This window comes from Gadus macrocephalus, chromosome 16 (genome assembly GCF_031168955.1).
Source record: "Gadus macrocephalus chromosome 16, ASM3116895v1".
In the NCBI taxonomy this organism is placed as follows: Eukaryota; Metazoa; Chordata; class Actinopteri; order Gadiformes; family Gadidae; genus Gadus; species Gadus macrocephalus.
In genome coordinates, this window is record NC_082397.1 from 25,353,367 (window position 1) to 25,368,403 (window position 15,037).

At 43.5% G+C, this 15,037-nt stretch overlaps 1 protein-coding gene across 1 annotated transcript in view; it reads left to right on the forward strand.

Annotated features, from left to right (window-relative positions):
• Positions 1–15,037, forward strand: part of LOC132473863 (endothelin-converting enzyme-like 1) — a 36,882-nt gene that overhangs the window by 10,028 nt on the left and 11,817 nt on the right. The window contains exon 7 of the mRNA XM_060074144.1: positions 5,360–5,636. Coding sequence (XP_059930127.1) covers positions 5,360–5,636 — 277 coding nt within the window. The remainder of the gene's footprint in view (positions 1–5,359; positions 5,637–15,037) is intronic.

Sequence of the window (15,037 nt, forward strand, 5' to 3'; positions counted from 1 at the left end):
GAATAGCCCTGCTATAGACCATTATAAACACTCAATGAGGGACAGGGCTATGGATCTTTATAAACAATCAATGAGGGCCTGGGGTTTCAGTGCTGAATGATCTGTGATTATGTTGAGTCGTATCTGCCATAGAACGAGTGCTGGATTTTGAAACTGATTTCCGCAGAACTTTCTTTGAAAAGGAAATGTCATCCCTGTATTATATTTGATGTTTTATCACCCCCAAACATGATATTATCGAGTGAGTTACAACCGTGCTTATTAACTGCTTAAGTTATGATCTTGGCCTCGTTTATCTCTCTGATTACACATACACACAAATACACTCACACAGTGACGCATGCATTCACCTAGACACAAACCACACCCACTCTATTATTTCAGTCTTGTTTTTTTTCTTTTTTGGATTGGAATAGATTAGTGGGCTGGCATGGGGCTGCAGCAGAGCGAGGAGACCCAGGTCCTCTGCTGTTATCCTGAATATGAGCCGGCGACCACGTTGTGGACAGTGACGTTGTCATTTGAGGGGGGAAATTGAAAATATGAAATGAAAATGAAAAGAAAATGCCTGTCCAGTGTGTGTGTGTGTGTGTGTGTGTTGTATGCATGTTTGCGCGTGTTCGTGTGAGCGAGTATGTACGTGTGTGTGTGCGTGAACATGTGTATGGGTGTGTCGGTTTGTGTGTGTTTGTGTGGGTGCCTGTGTATATATGTAAGCGGCAGAGTGTGTGTTTGTGCAAGTGTGTGTGTGTGTGTGTGTGTGTCTGGGTGTTGGTGTGCCAGTGTTTGCAAGTGGCAGAGTGTGTGTGGTGAGTGTGTGGTGATCCCAGTGTTGATCACCTGAAGCAGCCTCATCAGTTAACACAGAGCCTCTGCGCAGTAGCCTGAGCAGACAGTAGCAGCACCTGGTGGATGTGTTCTCTCTGAGAGCGCACAGCATGAGGAGCAACAGCCAAGCAAACAGCTTCTGTCACTAGACAGCTCTTGTTAACAATGTACAAGTGTGTGTGTGTGTGTGTGTGTGTGTGTGTGTGTGTGTGTGTGTGTGTGTGTGTGTGTGTGTGTGTGTGTGTGTGTGTGTGTGTGTGTGTGCAACCCGGTATCACGCGATTTCGTGCTCATGCGCACAAACTTTAATCTATTGAATCGTGTCCCAGACCACGATTGTCCTACTTTTTTCATTCTACACAAAACAAAATGTAAACCAATGCATTTTGAATGGGAGTGTTTTTCAGACGAGAGATATAGAGAGAGAGTGTGCGCAGACAGTATAGTGCACCCTCTAGTTATATATATGTCAATATTTCAAATATTGCTCATTTTTTTTAAGCAGAAAACTGAAACGAACATGCTCCACAGAACGCGCGTTTCTCAGACAATTAACGTGCTCCACGAAATAAAGAGAGAAAGAAAGAGTGAGAGGGAGGGAGAGAGATAGAGACCTCAGAATGGTTCCACAGAACAATTAATGTGCTCCACAAAACGAAACGAGAGAGAGCGAGAGAGAAAGAGAGAGAGGGAGGGAGGGAGAGAGAGACAGACAGAGAGAGGGAGGCTTCAGAATGGTTTGCGCAGACAGCACCATCTAGTTATATATTTCAATATTTCCGATTTTTTACGCAGACCTCCTCAAAAACTGAAACGAACTTGCTCCACAGAATGGCGTTTCTCAGACAACTAACGTGCTCCACGAAACGAGAGAGAGAGAGAGAGAGAGAGAGAGAGAGAGAGAGAGAGAGAGAGAGAGAGAGAGAGAGAGAGAGAGAGAGAGAGAGAGAGAGAGAGAGAGAGAGAGAGAGAGAGAGAGAGAGAGAGAGAGAGAGAGGGAAGGCTTCAGAATGGTTTGCGCAGACAGTACAGTGCACCCTCTAGTTATATATACGTCAATATTTCAGATTTTCTACGCATACCTCCTCAAAAGCTAAAACGAACATTCTCCACAAAACGCGCGTTCCTCAGACAATTAACGTGCTCCACAAAACGAAACGAGAGAGAGAGAGAGGGAGGGAGAGAGAGAGAGGCTTCAGAATGGTTTGCGCATACAGTACAGTGCACCCTCTAGTTATATATGTCTATATTTCTGATTTTTTTTTAAGCAGGCCTTGTCAAAAACTGAAACGAACGTGCGCCACAGAAAGCGCGTTTCACAGAACAATTATCGTGCTCCACAAAACGAAACGAGAGAGAGAGAAAGAGAGAGGGAGGGAGGGATAGAGAGAGAGAGAGGGAGGTTTCAGAATGGTTTGCGCAGATAGTACAGTGCACCCTCTAGTTATACATATGTCAATACTTCCAATTTTTTTAAGCAGACCTCCTCAAAAACTGAAACGAACGTGCTCCACACAACAATAAATGCATGAAAGGGTAAACGAGAAAGGATAATGATAACGGCAAGAAAATAAAGGCGCAATGGTCATAATAATGTAGATATAATAATTATGTTAACATATTTAACCGAATTCGGCCCATAACCTTATTTTTTACGTTTTTATATTATGAATATTTTTATATTCTGGTATACCTGAACCACACTAACACAATGGTGGAAGTGTGATCCGATAGGCTACAGATCTTGTTATAACGATAATTTGACAACAGCTACATGGTCTACTTATAATATTATAACTAAATCGTTTTATATTTATATGTAATATATATTTTAATTAGTGCTGTCAAGCGATTTAAGTATTTAATCGCGATTAATCTCATAAATGTCATAGTTTACTCAAGATTAATCACACATTTTTTTCTCTTCGAAATATCCCTTGAACTCTCGAACAAAACTCTTGCTCAGCAAAGATGGGAAATACTATAACAAGCGTCTTTGAGTATTTAGAAAAGCGCTAAAAAAAACAGATCAATTATTATCATTATTATTTAAACCAATATGAATATTCCTACCCTATGTAGGCCTATACACATTACCAGGCTATCGAATAAAGCCCACACACACACACACACACACACACACACACACACACACACACACACACACACACACACACACACACACACACACGGCGGAGTGGGAGTCGGGGGAATTCCCGTTGGGCCGTTTCGGAGCTGTCGGGCTGATTACTGCGGGATAACAATATTGCGTTTATAAAAGTTCCTTGCAGCGCCGTCTGGCCGCCTGAGCTGTGCGCCCGCAACCTCTCACTCTCTCAAAAAACTGTCAACGTCGCAACCAAGTCGATTTTGTCTAGAGGGGAGTAACTGAGCGGCCCCTCCCGAAGTGGTACGCCCAGGTGGGCCTTGAACTGCAATTGGTCAGAAAGACGTAACAGCTAATGACAACATTAAACTCTCGTGCAGCAGGCTCGAACAGAGTGACAAACACAAAGACTTTTAAGGAGTTTTTCACCCGCTCCTTGCTTGCCCCAACAAGTGTGTGCAGCGTGCTTGTTGTTTTGTTTCCGGTGTAGCTAGATCCGGTTTGGTGTTGTCGTTTTTCTAACGTGACTAGTTGTTGCTTGACAGCGGACAGCAGGTAAAATAACTACGACGTTTGCCAAGCCAAAAGAGCGTTAATCGCACGATAAAGAAATGAACGCCATTAAAATTGGTTTGCGTTAATGCCGTTTAAGAGATGAGCCCTATGAAAGGAATATTCATTTAAACAGTAAAATATGTAGGCCTATTTGTAATAGTTAATGCCACTTTATTTGTCTGTGGCATATACAGTCATAATCCTAAAGCTGGTAGTGTCTGTTAACCAGGGTATGACTTAGTTACCTTAATTCTAATTTAAGTCTACAGAATACACATTCGGAGACCACAGACGAGGAACCATGGGAGGGCGTTTCCTCTTATCATGACGTGAGCCAGCCGTCTTTGAGGGGCCACTTGTGCGTAAATGAGGAACACATGTAAATGTCCCTGAGAATGCAAGTACTTGTTGACCAAGGAAAGCCAGGTAATATCAAGTGTTTAACATTTGGCTCCATTGTAAATATATTTACCTTATATTCTTGTATAATTCATACTTTAAGGCCCCTTCCATACAAAGCCGATTTTTTGGTGAAACCGCATAAGTCTTGTGTGTTTCGACCGACCGGTCCAGACGAAACCGGGGAATCCGGTGCCCGAAAGCGCACATTTCTGAAACCACCCTCGGACGTGGTTTCAAATCTATCCAGACCTATGCCATTTCGTGTTAGGATTCGTGTGACGCCTGAAACGCAAACGATGACGTCATTAGCCCCCCACCAGCTGGGGGACGTCAGAGTTGCGTTGAATTTTCTATTTATTATTTTATTTGTATACTTTTTGTAGCTTTAAATAAAGCCCCTTGATAAATATAATTACTAACTGTACATTAAAAAGTATTTCTGCTCAATTTAAAAGGTGGAATCTCCTCGTGACTGAATGTTTGTATACAGCGCGCAGGCTTGATGTGCTCCACTTTTTTCTCGGGAGAACCAGCGCCTTGAATATTTACTACAACGTTTCTACAGCTCGATGCGGTTTCGCAATGACTGTCTTAACGGAGATATTCCTGAACCGAATAAAACGAAACCGGATCGTTTGACAGTTACGGCCTAAGTTAACCTTACTTATTATCTAAATGAACTGAGAAATAGACTGATGTCATCGACTACAGAGGCATGTCTTATCTGAGTCTTATCTGTTTGCCGGTCAACTCCGGATCATCTGAGGTGTTGAATAACAGTAGAACATGGTGTAGAGCCTGCCCCTCTTCCCCCCTGTTGGTACATTCCTCTCCACTATTATTTCTAACATTTGGCAAATATCCTTTTTAAACCTTCATTATTTTCTACCACAGACGTTCGTTTCAGCTTTTGGGTTAGGGTTAGGGTTACGGAAATATTGACATACATATAACTAGAGGGTGCACTCTTCTGTCTGCGCAAACCAATCTGAAGCCACTCTCTCTCTCTTTCTCTCTCTCTCGTTTAGTTTTGTGGAGCATGTTAATTGTCTGAGAAATGCGTGTTCTGTGGAGCACGTTCATTTCAGTTTTTGAGGTCTGCTTAAAAAATCTGAAATATTGAAATATACAGTATATAACTAGGGGGTGCACTGTACTGTCTGCTCACACTCTCTCTCTCTCTCTGTCTCGTCTGAAAAATGCTCCCATTCAACATGCATTGGTTTACATTTCGTTCTGTGTAGAACGAAATGTAGGACGATCGTGCTCTGGGACATGATTCAATAGATTAACGTTTGTGCGCATGACCACTAAATCGCGTGATACCGTGTTGGTGTGTGTGAGTGTCTGTCTGTGTGTGTGTGCGTTTGTGTATAGGCACGTGTGTACATATGTGAATGCGTGTTGATGTTTAGAGGGGCATCACTAATGTTGAGGGATTCTGTCCCCCCCCCGCCGTCTCCCCAGGGTGCTCCACAACTACATGCTATGGCGCATCGTGGCGGCGCTCAGCGAGCACCTGTCCACCGCCTTCCGGAGCACAATCCACGAGTTCTCCCGTGAGATCGACGGTACAGAGCGGCAGCTGGAGCTGGGCCGGCTGTGTCTGACACAGGCCAATAAGCACTTCGGCATGGCCCTTGGGGCGATGTTCGTCCAGCAGCACTTCTCTTCGCAGAGCAAGGCAAAGGTAGGTCGGGACTCCTGTCCGTCGAGGAGCACAGGAAACATGCCTCGTGTTGAGTAAAGCGGCCGCTTTCCCCGACCAAATGTCTGGATAAAGATGGGTATCGGTGTGTCCATCAGGAGAGGCTGGAAATGAACAACATGATTTATCATACGTTTGCCCATTTGACACCATCTGATTGTTTTTTGTGAGACGATGGATCCATGATGTCTGCCGGAGTAGATTCCTCCTGATGGGGTCTAGACCTGCCGTTGGTGTAATTATGGATATGATCCCCCTGATGGGGTCTAGACCTGGTGGTGTTGGCCCTATGGAGATGATCCCCCTGATGGGGTATAGACCTTGTGGTGTGACTATGGATATGATTCCCTTGATGGAGTCTAGACCTGGTGGTGGTGGGACTTGGATGGAGGTCCTCGGCCCTTGAACGAGTCACATTGAAAACCACAGCGACGAGCATGAATGAGAGATGGTTATATACCGTGGGTTGGCGCGCAATTCTAATTTTGCTACTGTATAATAGCAGGCCTGTCAGACAAGTTAATTCGGCACACTTGGTCAGTGCGCATGTGCCAAGCAACCTGCATCTTACACGCACACACACAGCACGTACACCGCAAGCACCCAGCTACACACGCACGCACATACACACAAACCGCACACATACGTACACGCGCAAGAACACTCATGCACGCATTTTGATTGTTATTTTGATTGGTTAAACCAATCAAAATAAAATTATTTATTCTTCTTTTTATTCTTATATATATAACATCTTCAGGCGGTAAATTTTATTTGATAATTTACTGTTGCCAAGCAGATCGCTGTCAAGGAATGTGGATCTTTTTTTTTGTGGTAACTTGTTAACCCCAGCGTCTTCGGTTGCTAAGCGACATCAACGTCTTTGGCGGCGGACTATTGATCAACGCTTCGAAGATGGCAGCGCAGGCGAAGGTAGTACGTCAAAGACTCAAAAAGGGAGAACTAAAAACCAAGGAAAAAGAAGGTTGGTTTTTTATTACAATGATAAAATTGTACAGCCTAGTCAGGTACGGTCAGGTTTGCCGATGTGCTTTTATTTATGCTATTTATTTCATTTTGTCCCTGTTCATCGACCGGAGACAGACTTCACTGATTATCTTCTGGGGATACAACAGAGCCAGTAGGCTATCCTACTAGGGACTTTAGCCTTGCAATATCTTTGCTTCATTGGATCAGTCTCCTTTCAAGAACATGCAAGAGTTTTCTAGCCTCGCATCAGCAGCGCTGATTTTTATCCCCGTATAAAAGCAACCGGCGGATGGCGGTTTGCCAATTTTTCTAAAATTGGTCAAACGTTGGTGCGGATGCATGATGCGTTTGTGATGCGGTTGCGGATGAAATAATAGCCCATCCGCGCATCTCATGCATGTGTATGCGTGCATGCACGTGCAGACACACGCCGCACACTAGGGTTGTACGGTATAAACAGTATATAAAGTACACTGGTGCGAATTTGCGCTACAGTATGGATTTTGACGTTACCGTGTCACCGGTAGACAGTGCTGTGTGTAATACATTACAAAGTAACGTGTTAATACAGTAACGTAACTACTTTTTCATGTAAAAAGTAAAGACGAAACGTAGTTCCTTTTCAGTTCGGCGCAACGTCAGTTTTCCTACTTTTTCCTGCCTTCGCAGGCAGTATGCTATTGCTCAAGCATGCAGACTATTGCGTGCTTGCGTAAAAGTCCCTTCACAAGCTCTCATTAAACACCGTACGAGACAGACGCTGGTAGCGTGAAGGTGTCTCTGCATCTCAGACATCGCTTCCGCAGGCATTTTCCAAAGCCAGTCCTTAGGACAAAAAAAGCCAGCGATGGAACGAGATAACAAACGCCGTCACTGATTACCTGTGTAAGGACATGGTTCCCTTACAAAATGTCGATAGAAAGGGCTTTAAAGAGATGATCAAAACACTCGATCCCAGGTACGCGTTACATGCCCGCACAGACTTCAGCCAAATTGAGATGGCCAAACTATACGGCAATAGCCTGGCTAACGCCAGACCTCATCTCAATGTAGATTGAGATGAGGTCTGCCGTTAGCCAGGCTATTGCCATCTGGGAACCACACATTCATTTTCTCGTATTTGAGGTGTGGTTAACGATTGCCCAGAGCCGTTTATTGGGCGCTACGAATGTCTATCATATGGTAGTGATGATCAGTGTTACGTTACTTCAAAAAAGTAATTAGTTATAGTTACTCACTACTTGTAAAAAGTAACTGAGTTAGTAACTGCATTACTCTATAATAAAAGTAACTAGTTAACAGGGAAAGTAACTTTGCAACTTTGCTACTGTAAAAAAAAGTAAGTTACTACATGTCAAGGAATTTGGATTTTGGATTTGGATTTTTTAAATGGTTGAACTGCCCATTGAAGTTCCTGATATACTTCCAACTGAATTTTAATTTGCTTGGTTGCAAAGGCTGTGGAACATCTGCCGAATACTACAGAAAATGCCAACTTTTCATCGGATTGCTCCGGACTTGCCTTTTCTGCTGCTTAATCTAATCAGTGTGGTGTGTGTGTGTGTGTGTGTGTGTGTGTGTGTGTGTGTGTGTGTGTGTGTGTGTGTGTGTGTGTGTGTGTGTGTGTGTGTGTGTGTGTGTGTGGCGAGCGTGTCCTGGCTTTTGTGAAAAACACTGGATCCGATTGGCTACCATGAAACATTACTCTGCCTTACGCCCCGTGCCCACTACCTCCGTCAGTTGTCCGTTGCCCATTGACTTTGAATGGGGACGGACGCGCAATGCATTGTGGATCCGTCCGTTCGTTTGGAGCGTTCGCCACCGTCAGAAAGTTGAAAAATGTTCAACTTTTTCGGCAGCGACGGTTCCGTCATCCAATCAGATCGCGTATGCAAATTTAAGCACTGTGACGCGACTCGGGCTCTGACGATACTGGAAAGCGGGAAAGCGGGTCATCTTGCCTCGCAACAAGCAGGAAGAAGCGGGAAGAACCCGGCGAAGCGATTTGATTGGCTGACGGATGCCTCTGCAAAGACTACTCCCCCATCCGTCAGCCACGCCTTCCCACGTCCGTTGACTGACGGTGCAGTGGGCACGAGGCGTTAGCCAATCATAATCGCTTATCTCGTTGTGAACCCAACCGGTCTCCTCCGGAGCAGTTTGTGTGTGGAGCCAGGGGTGCGTTCGGATTATGCAGTTCAATCAATTAATAGTAACGCACCGCATTTACTACAGTAACGGTAATGCCGTTGTAACGACGGAAAAAGTAATTAGTTAGATTACCCTGTTACTGAAAAAATGGAGGCCATTGAAATAAGAAAGCGGAGCCCGAAGACGATGAACAGAGATGAGGGAGCATAATATGCTCTCCCATACCTGGAGTGCCGTCCTGGGGGACAGCGGACTGAAAGCAGGAGGTTTGGTTCACCAGTCAAAAGACTGGTAGATCACATCTCCGTTAACATCAGCTGATAAGAATGCGTCACACTAATACACCCGTGTGACCTGATGAAGACGGAAGTATATCCGTCGTAACATGTCAAGGTAAAGAAAATGACATTACCAATATGTGTCCGTGATAAAAGAAAACTATAATTATGAGTCTGTACGTAGCTCATAGCCAATCAAAGCCTGTTGGTAGGAGGGCAAAGACATCCTTCTTGGTGATGAAATTGTTTTGACGCCAAAAGTTGCTTTTCTTTCAAAATAAACTTGCGTTCTAAATTACTTAAAACACTATCTAAGGCTGCATCGAAAGGTAATGCGTCTGCTGCCATTTTTGGATCCGTAAACTACAGTGCCGTGTTCCAATATCCATACTATCCGTACTTACTAGCCTAAGTTTGAGTGCGTAGGGCGTTCCGATTTAGATCGGGCGAAAATAAGTGTACTGAAAGGACCCGGATGGTGTACTCAAAACGGTCAAATCGCGAAGAGTGTGGCGATGTAGGACGTTGCCTAGCGACACGCACGAACACGCCCCTTTTCCTCGGACGCCGAACTCGCCATCTCGGTTGAACTCTCATGCTGCGTATTCTCTGCGAACCGACTCGGATCTCGGATTTGAGGCCACGCCCACACGCCCGCGTTTTATTATTTGGCTCGGTCGTTGGAGGAAAACATGGACGCCACCCGGAAAGCTGTTGTCGCGGTAGCATTGGCAGAGTACCGGCCCTCCAAAATAGGTAGGCTATATAGGCCAGAGATACGGATGCAGTAAGGTATTGCAGTAATACGAGTGATTGAAATTGCCATTTAAACCACCAAAGCAGTCCAAGCACAATGAAAACAGTTCATGCTTCAAATCCCACTGGGCGCAGCCATCTTGAATTCTGTCTCGGAAATTTGCTCGGTCACCACTGAGTTCAATCGAGATGGCGAGTTCGCCGTCCGAGGAAAAGCGGCGTGTTTGTGCATGTCGCTAGGCAACGTCCTCGGACCTCCGAGACGGATGGATAATAAAACGCAGCATAATACGGCACAGTCCGCGAGCAAGTGGAGAAGAAATCCATACTATTAAACATAAGTGTTTTTCAGAGATGGAAGTAGCTTGGGAAAAGACTTAGCATTTTTTTGTCCGCAGCCTTACCAGTATTCTACCTCTTCAGAAGCATTTATATCGGAATTAGAAGATAAAATGAACATACCGAGATATAATACCGTTACCCTCTATGCCTCAAATCATACCATGATATACATTTTAGTATTTACCGTACAGCCCTGCCGCACACACTTGCGCACGGACACAGATGGGAAAGATAACAGCAAGATCGAGATAACAGCCCCGCCGTCGAGACACTCTCCCAGCTGAGACGTTATGTCTATTATAGACTACACTTTTTTGCAAAACTTTATTTATTTTTAAATATTACCCACCTCCTTGAGCATCCCACAATGTCTTTCGATAGGCCTATTGATATCCCCCCCTCTCCCCTTCCAACTGTTTTAACGGCCCTGCCGTCGACACACTCTCCCAGCCTTAAAAAGACTTTAAAAATCAACTGTTAAATTCAAACATCCCGCTAACCGGCATATCAACATACAGGTTACGTGATCTTTAAGAGACAGCGTCCTTATAACGCAGAACGGAAACATTTCAATAACACAGTATGGTGAATTATGTCTATAGAGTCCACCACAAGACTACACTTTGTTGCTCAAACTTAATATTACACCGTTCACACCTCCTTGAGCCTCCCAAAATGTCTTGCGATATTAATATCCCCCCTCCTCCCTGCCGGCTGTTTTACTGTAGTTGTTTTATTTTTCTAATGTTTTGTGTGTAGCTATGTGTTACTGTATGCTACTGCTGCCTGTCTTGGCCTGGCCACTTGAAGAGATGTTAAATCCCAATGGCGTATTCTTCTAGAAAAAAATAAAATAAACATCTTAAACTGTCGCGTCAGGTAGGCAATATACAATCTGCAATTTTGCCCTCACAACCCCCCTTCTCCCTCTCCCCCTCCCCTACACAGGCCTGTGCTTTATTTCACTATAGTAAGGAAGGTTGCTGCCTTAGCTGTTGTTACACTAAGTTTATTTCACTAAGGTGCTTCTGTAAATGAACACAATTTTTAGCGGTTATTATTTTCAACTTAGTAGCTGCCATGCATTTATAAAATGTCAATCTCACTTTGAGCCCTGAATAACAGTAAAAGCTAATTGATTTTCTAGTAGTAGTATACTACACTTTCCATTGAACAATTACCCCTGTAACCCATCAATGTACTCATTATTATGGAATCAAATGCTTACACACTAGCTGCTTTCAGACACATGTGTAAGTCCTGATATTCTCCTGATGGGCCGGATGTGGGAACAACATATGACATTTGTACCATGATCATCTCCTGAATAATACTACCCCAGAGGTAGTATTTTCTCTGTAGGAAATTTAAATTACATTATATGTGAATGAGGAGTAGAAAGTCTGTATTTCTCACACCACTTGAGTGGGTTGCGTTAATGACGCTTCTGCAAGTCATTGAATGGTCCCCTAAATGATAATCAGTCCATTGCCTTTTGTACACTGAACGGTTAAAAATATTTAAATATTGGCACTGCTTTTAAGTCATTTGCCGTGAACACTAAAATATAGGTCTCATCATAACCCTAAAAGTACACATCGTACAATAAATTACAATGAATGCATGAGTTCACAGCTGCACACGTGTAGATTTTTTTTTTTTAATTATTATTATTGACAACAGTTAGCTGAACATTATAGGGTCCTGTCCTTCCAGTCCCTGTTTTCTCAGTTGAACACAGAATTCAACTAGGTTTGTCCAAGTGTTTGTTATATGTGAAATTAAGCAAAAAAACACGCTCTCTTTCTCCGGTAACGCAGTCGTTCGTGGCGCCTTTCTTAGTAATTCCTTCTATTTGTCCCTCAATCATGCTGTAATCTAATCGATCGATCGATGCTTCGGATTTTGTGGATGCAACGGAATATATGATGCATCATTTTAGCAACATGATGATCGCGATGAGTTCTGTCCGTTCTGCCTCCATTTTGTCTGAGGTCAAACCAAAACAAACTATATTGACAGCGGCCACACTTATCCCGCCTCTTGCGAACTTAAACCCTACGTCATATCCCGCCCCTTGCAAGCCCACCCCCCTAAGCCCCCTGCTGATCTCCTGATGTCTGAATGACATCGATGTCTGCATATAAAGAACAGGTGTGAATTACCATCAGGGTCGAATCTCGGAGGACATGTGTGAAAATGGCTTAAAAATGATTATGCTCTCTTCATAACGTAAGGAGAAAATTATTATGCTTGCTTTATTGCGTAATAGGTGAACCAAAATGTTATGCGTTGTAACATTATAGGCAAAATGTTATTATATTATTCACCCAGAAATTTGTTACATTATCGACATGGGGGTTTCCACATGATAGCATGGGTTTAATTATAACTAGAGGTTGAGTTGCGCGCACAGAAACTAGAGTCTTGTTTAATGCATGAAGGGTCCCGATTTTTTTGGAGATGAACAGGAGGGGCCTGCAATGACAGAGTGGGATTTGGAAATGTTTGTTCTGCATGATTTTAATTAGCTTGCATCAAAATTCAGATGTAACTATTTGTCTGAACATGGAAAACATTAGCAGTGTCACTCATGCTCTGGCAACAGAAGCTCCTTCTCAGGAGTCTGTGACATCGAAGAACTGGAAGTGTGTTCACCAGTCATTGGTTGATAAAAGGGACTGACTTTATTTTGCAATCTGTCTTCCATAGATGTTGTGTACATTGGTTAATTGTTGGTTGATAAGTCTACCTCCACATTGCTACGTAGGTTTGCAGAATTTTAGAACGATGCTATGCAACATGGTTGCATTGTGTGTGCGAAGGCTTCGGACAAATCGGGCAGAAGCATGTTGAGGCCTTGATGCAGAAGAACCCCTGTGTCTCTTGCGGCACAGTGAAAGGGTCTGAATGGATGGGCAGAGCCGGGGGTGGAGCAGGCAGCAACCAACGTCTGGAGGCTGCAAGTTGTCAGCATCTCCGTATTTTAGCAACAGCACGTGCATACAAGAAAAACAACAAAAAACACACTTTTAACCCACATACAAAGCTAGAAGTAGCCCGACACTTCTTTGGTAGTATAATAAGGGTCTTCACTGATTCCCCTAGGATGGAGTTGCAGCAGCGGAGATGGAATGTTTATTTTTCCGCTCGCAATATTTTTTGTGTGGTTGCAAAGCGCACCCTGCAGGGAGGTTTCTATGTGTCTGCCAGCACCAGAAGGGTGTACATACAGTACATTTGCACAGTAATAAGCAGGGGAAATATGGAGAGATTAAACGTAATACAAGTATAATCTTTAAAACAATTATTTACATTTATTTAACAAACATAACATAACACAAATACTACAACAATCGAAAAGGTCTGTGCCTCCAACCAATGCATATTTCCACTCCCTCCCCTCTCCCCATCACAAAGGTTGTAGTAGGACCATAAAGAGGCCATGCCTCTATTTAACAAGTTTTGGGGCTCTAGAGTCAATAATGGCAACGCTATTGAAATTGTTCCTAAATAAAATATCCTCAGAAATTAGATGATATATTTTTCAAAACAAAAGGTTGTAATAGGAGCATAAAGAGGCCATACATCTATGGAAAGGTTTTGGGGCTCTAGAGTCAATAATGGTACCGCTATTGAAATTTTCAGTTTTGCACTTTGCAGACGGTTCCCTAAACTCACGGCTGAAAGCCGACAGCTCATAGAAGCCAATGCATTTCACCGTTCGCTAAAGACGGCTCGTTTGTTGTAAACAATGTTGTAGCTGGTTCTCTAGGTTACTACATTTAGCTAGAGGTGCCAATTGTTTCGCAACGATGTTTCACTGATGATCTATTGAACCGCAAACTCTGAATCCGCCAATTTATTATCAACTTTATGGGAGTTCCAGATGACGTGACGCATGATTTTTTGTAATGAGGCATGAATGTTAATTTAAATACATTAAACCATCAAATGGCAGTGTAACATATAACAGTATTTTACTTTAAAATTATGATTTTGTATACAAAATTAGTTTTGTGTTTTTTTTTGAAGGTGAACATGAAAAATGTCCTACGGTGTGACAGTAACATTGAAAATTCATCAAATGTAAATATTAGTTCAATAAAGCAGAGGTGTTTGGAGCAACTTATAAATGCCTTGGCATTATTTTGTATGTATTTATTGAATTAAGTTAATTTTCAAAATGCTATTAAGTACCAATAGAGGTGGGCTGCATGCTTGGAGTCACAGGTGCACGTCAGAGTAAGGCCAAGACCACAGAGGCAGCTGAGAAGGCCTCTAGATGGCTGTGGATCAAGAGGGGCGATCCGTGAGTACATGCTACTTAGACACAAGTTGGGACTTGATCAATCCCGGCTGGGTCGCCTGGTTGAGGGTGTATGATGTTGCCAGACCCGAAACACCCAATGACCCCAGGTTCCATCACTGATGATGTGTCTAAGTGCATCAATAGATGTATGTTAAACTACTTAAGTACAAAAATAATATTTACAGTAAATTTTGTTTTGAAACACAAATGCTGTCCTGCGGTGTGACATAGGATATTAGACTTTTTTTAACTGGCAGTTACTTGTGCCGCGTTTCCACTGAAGGGTGCGGTACGGTTCGGTTCGCCTCAGTCCGGTAGGGAGGGGGCGGTATAGCCCAGCTAAAGTGCCCAGCCGGAAGTGACGATTCTGTCGACCAATCAACGGAGGGGGTGTGTAGCTCGAATTTTCCGGCACCCTTTCAGGCGTCTCAGTACCCCAACGGAGGAGTACTGAAGACGAGGGCAAAACGAGTACGGCTCAGTCCGGGTCACGCCCACTTTTGATGGGCGTGACCCGGAAAATGTCTGTCCTTTAACTCTGATGTTTACTCAACATGAAACACCGCTTGTTTCCGAGAAATAGTTAAAAAGACACTTGCCAACGTTCA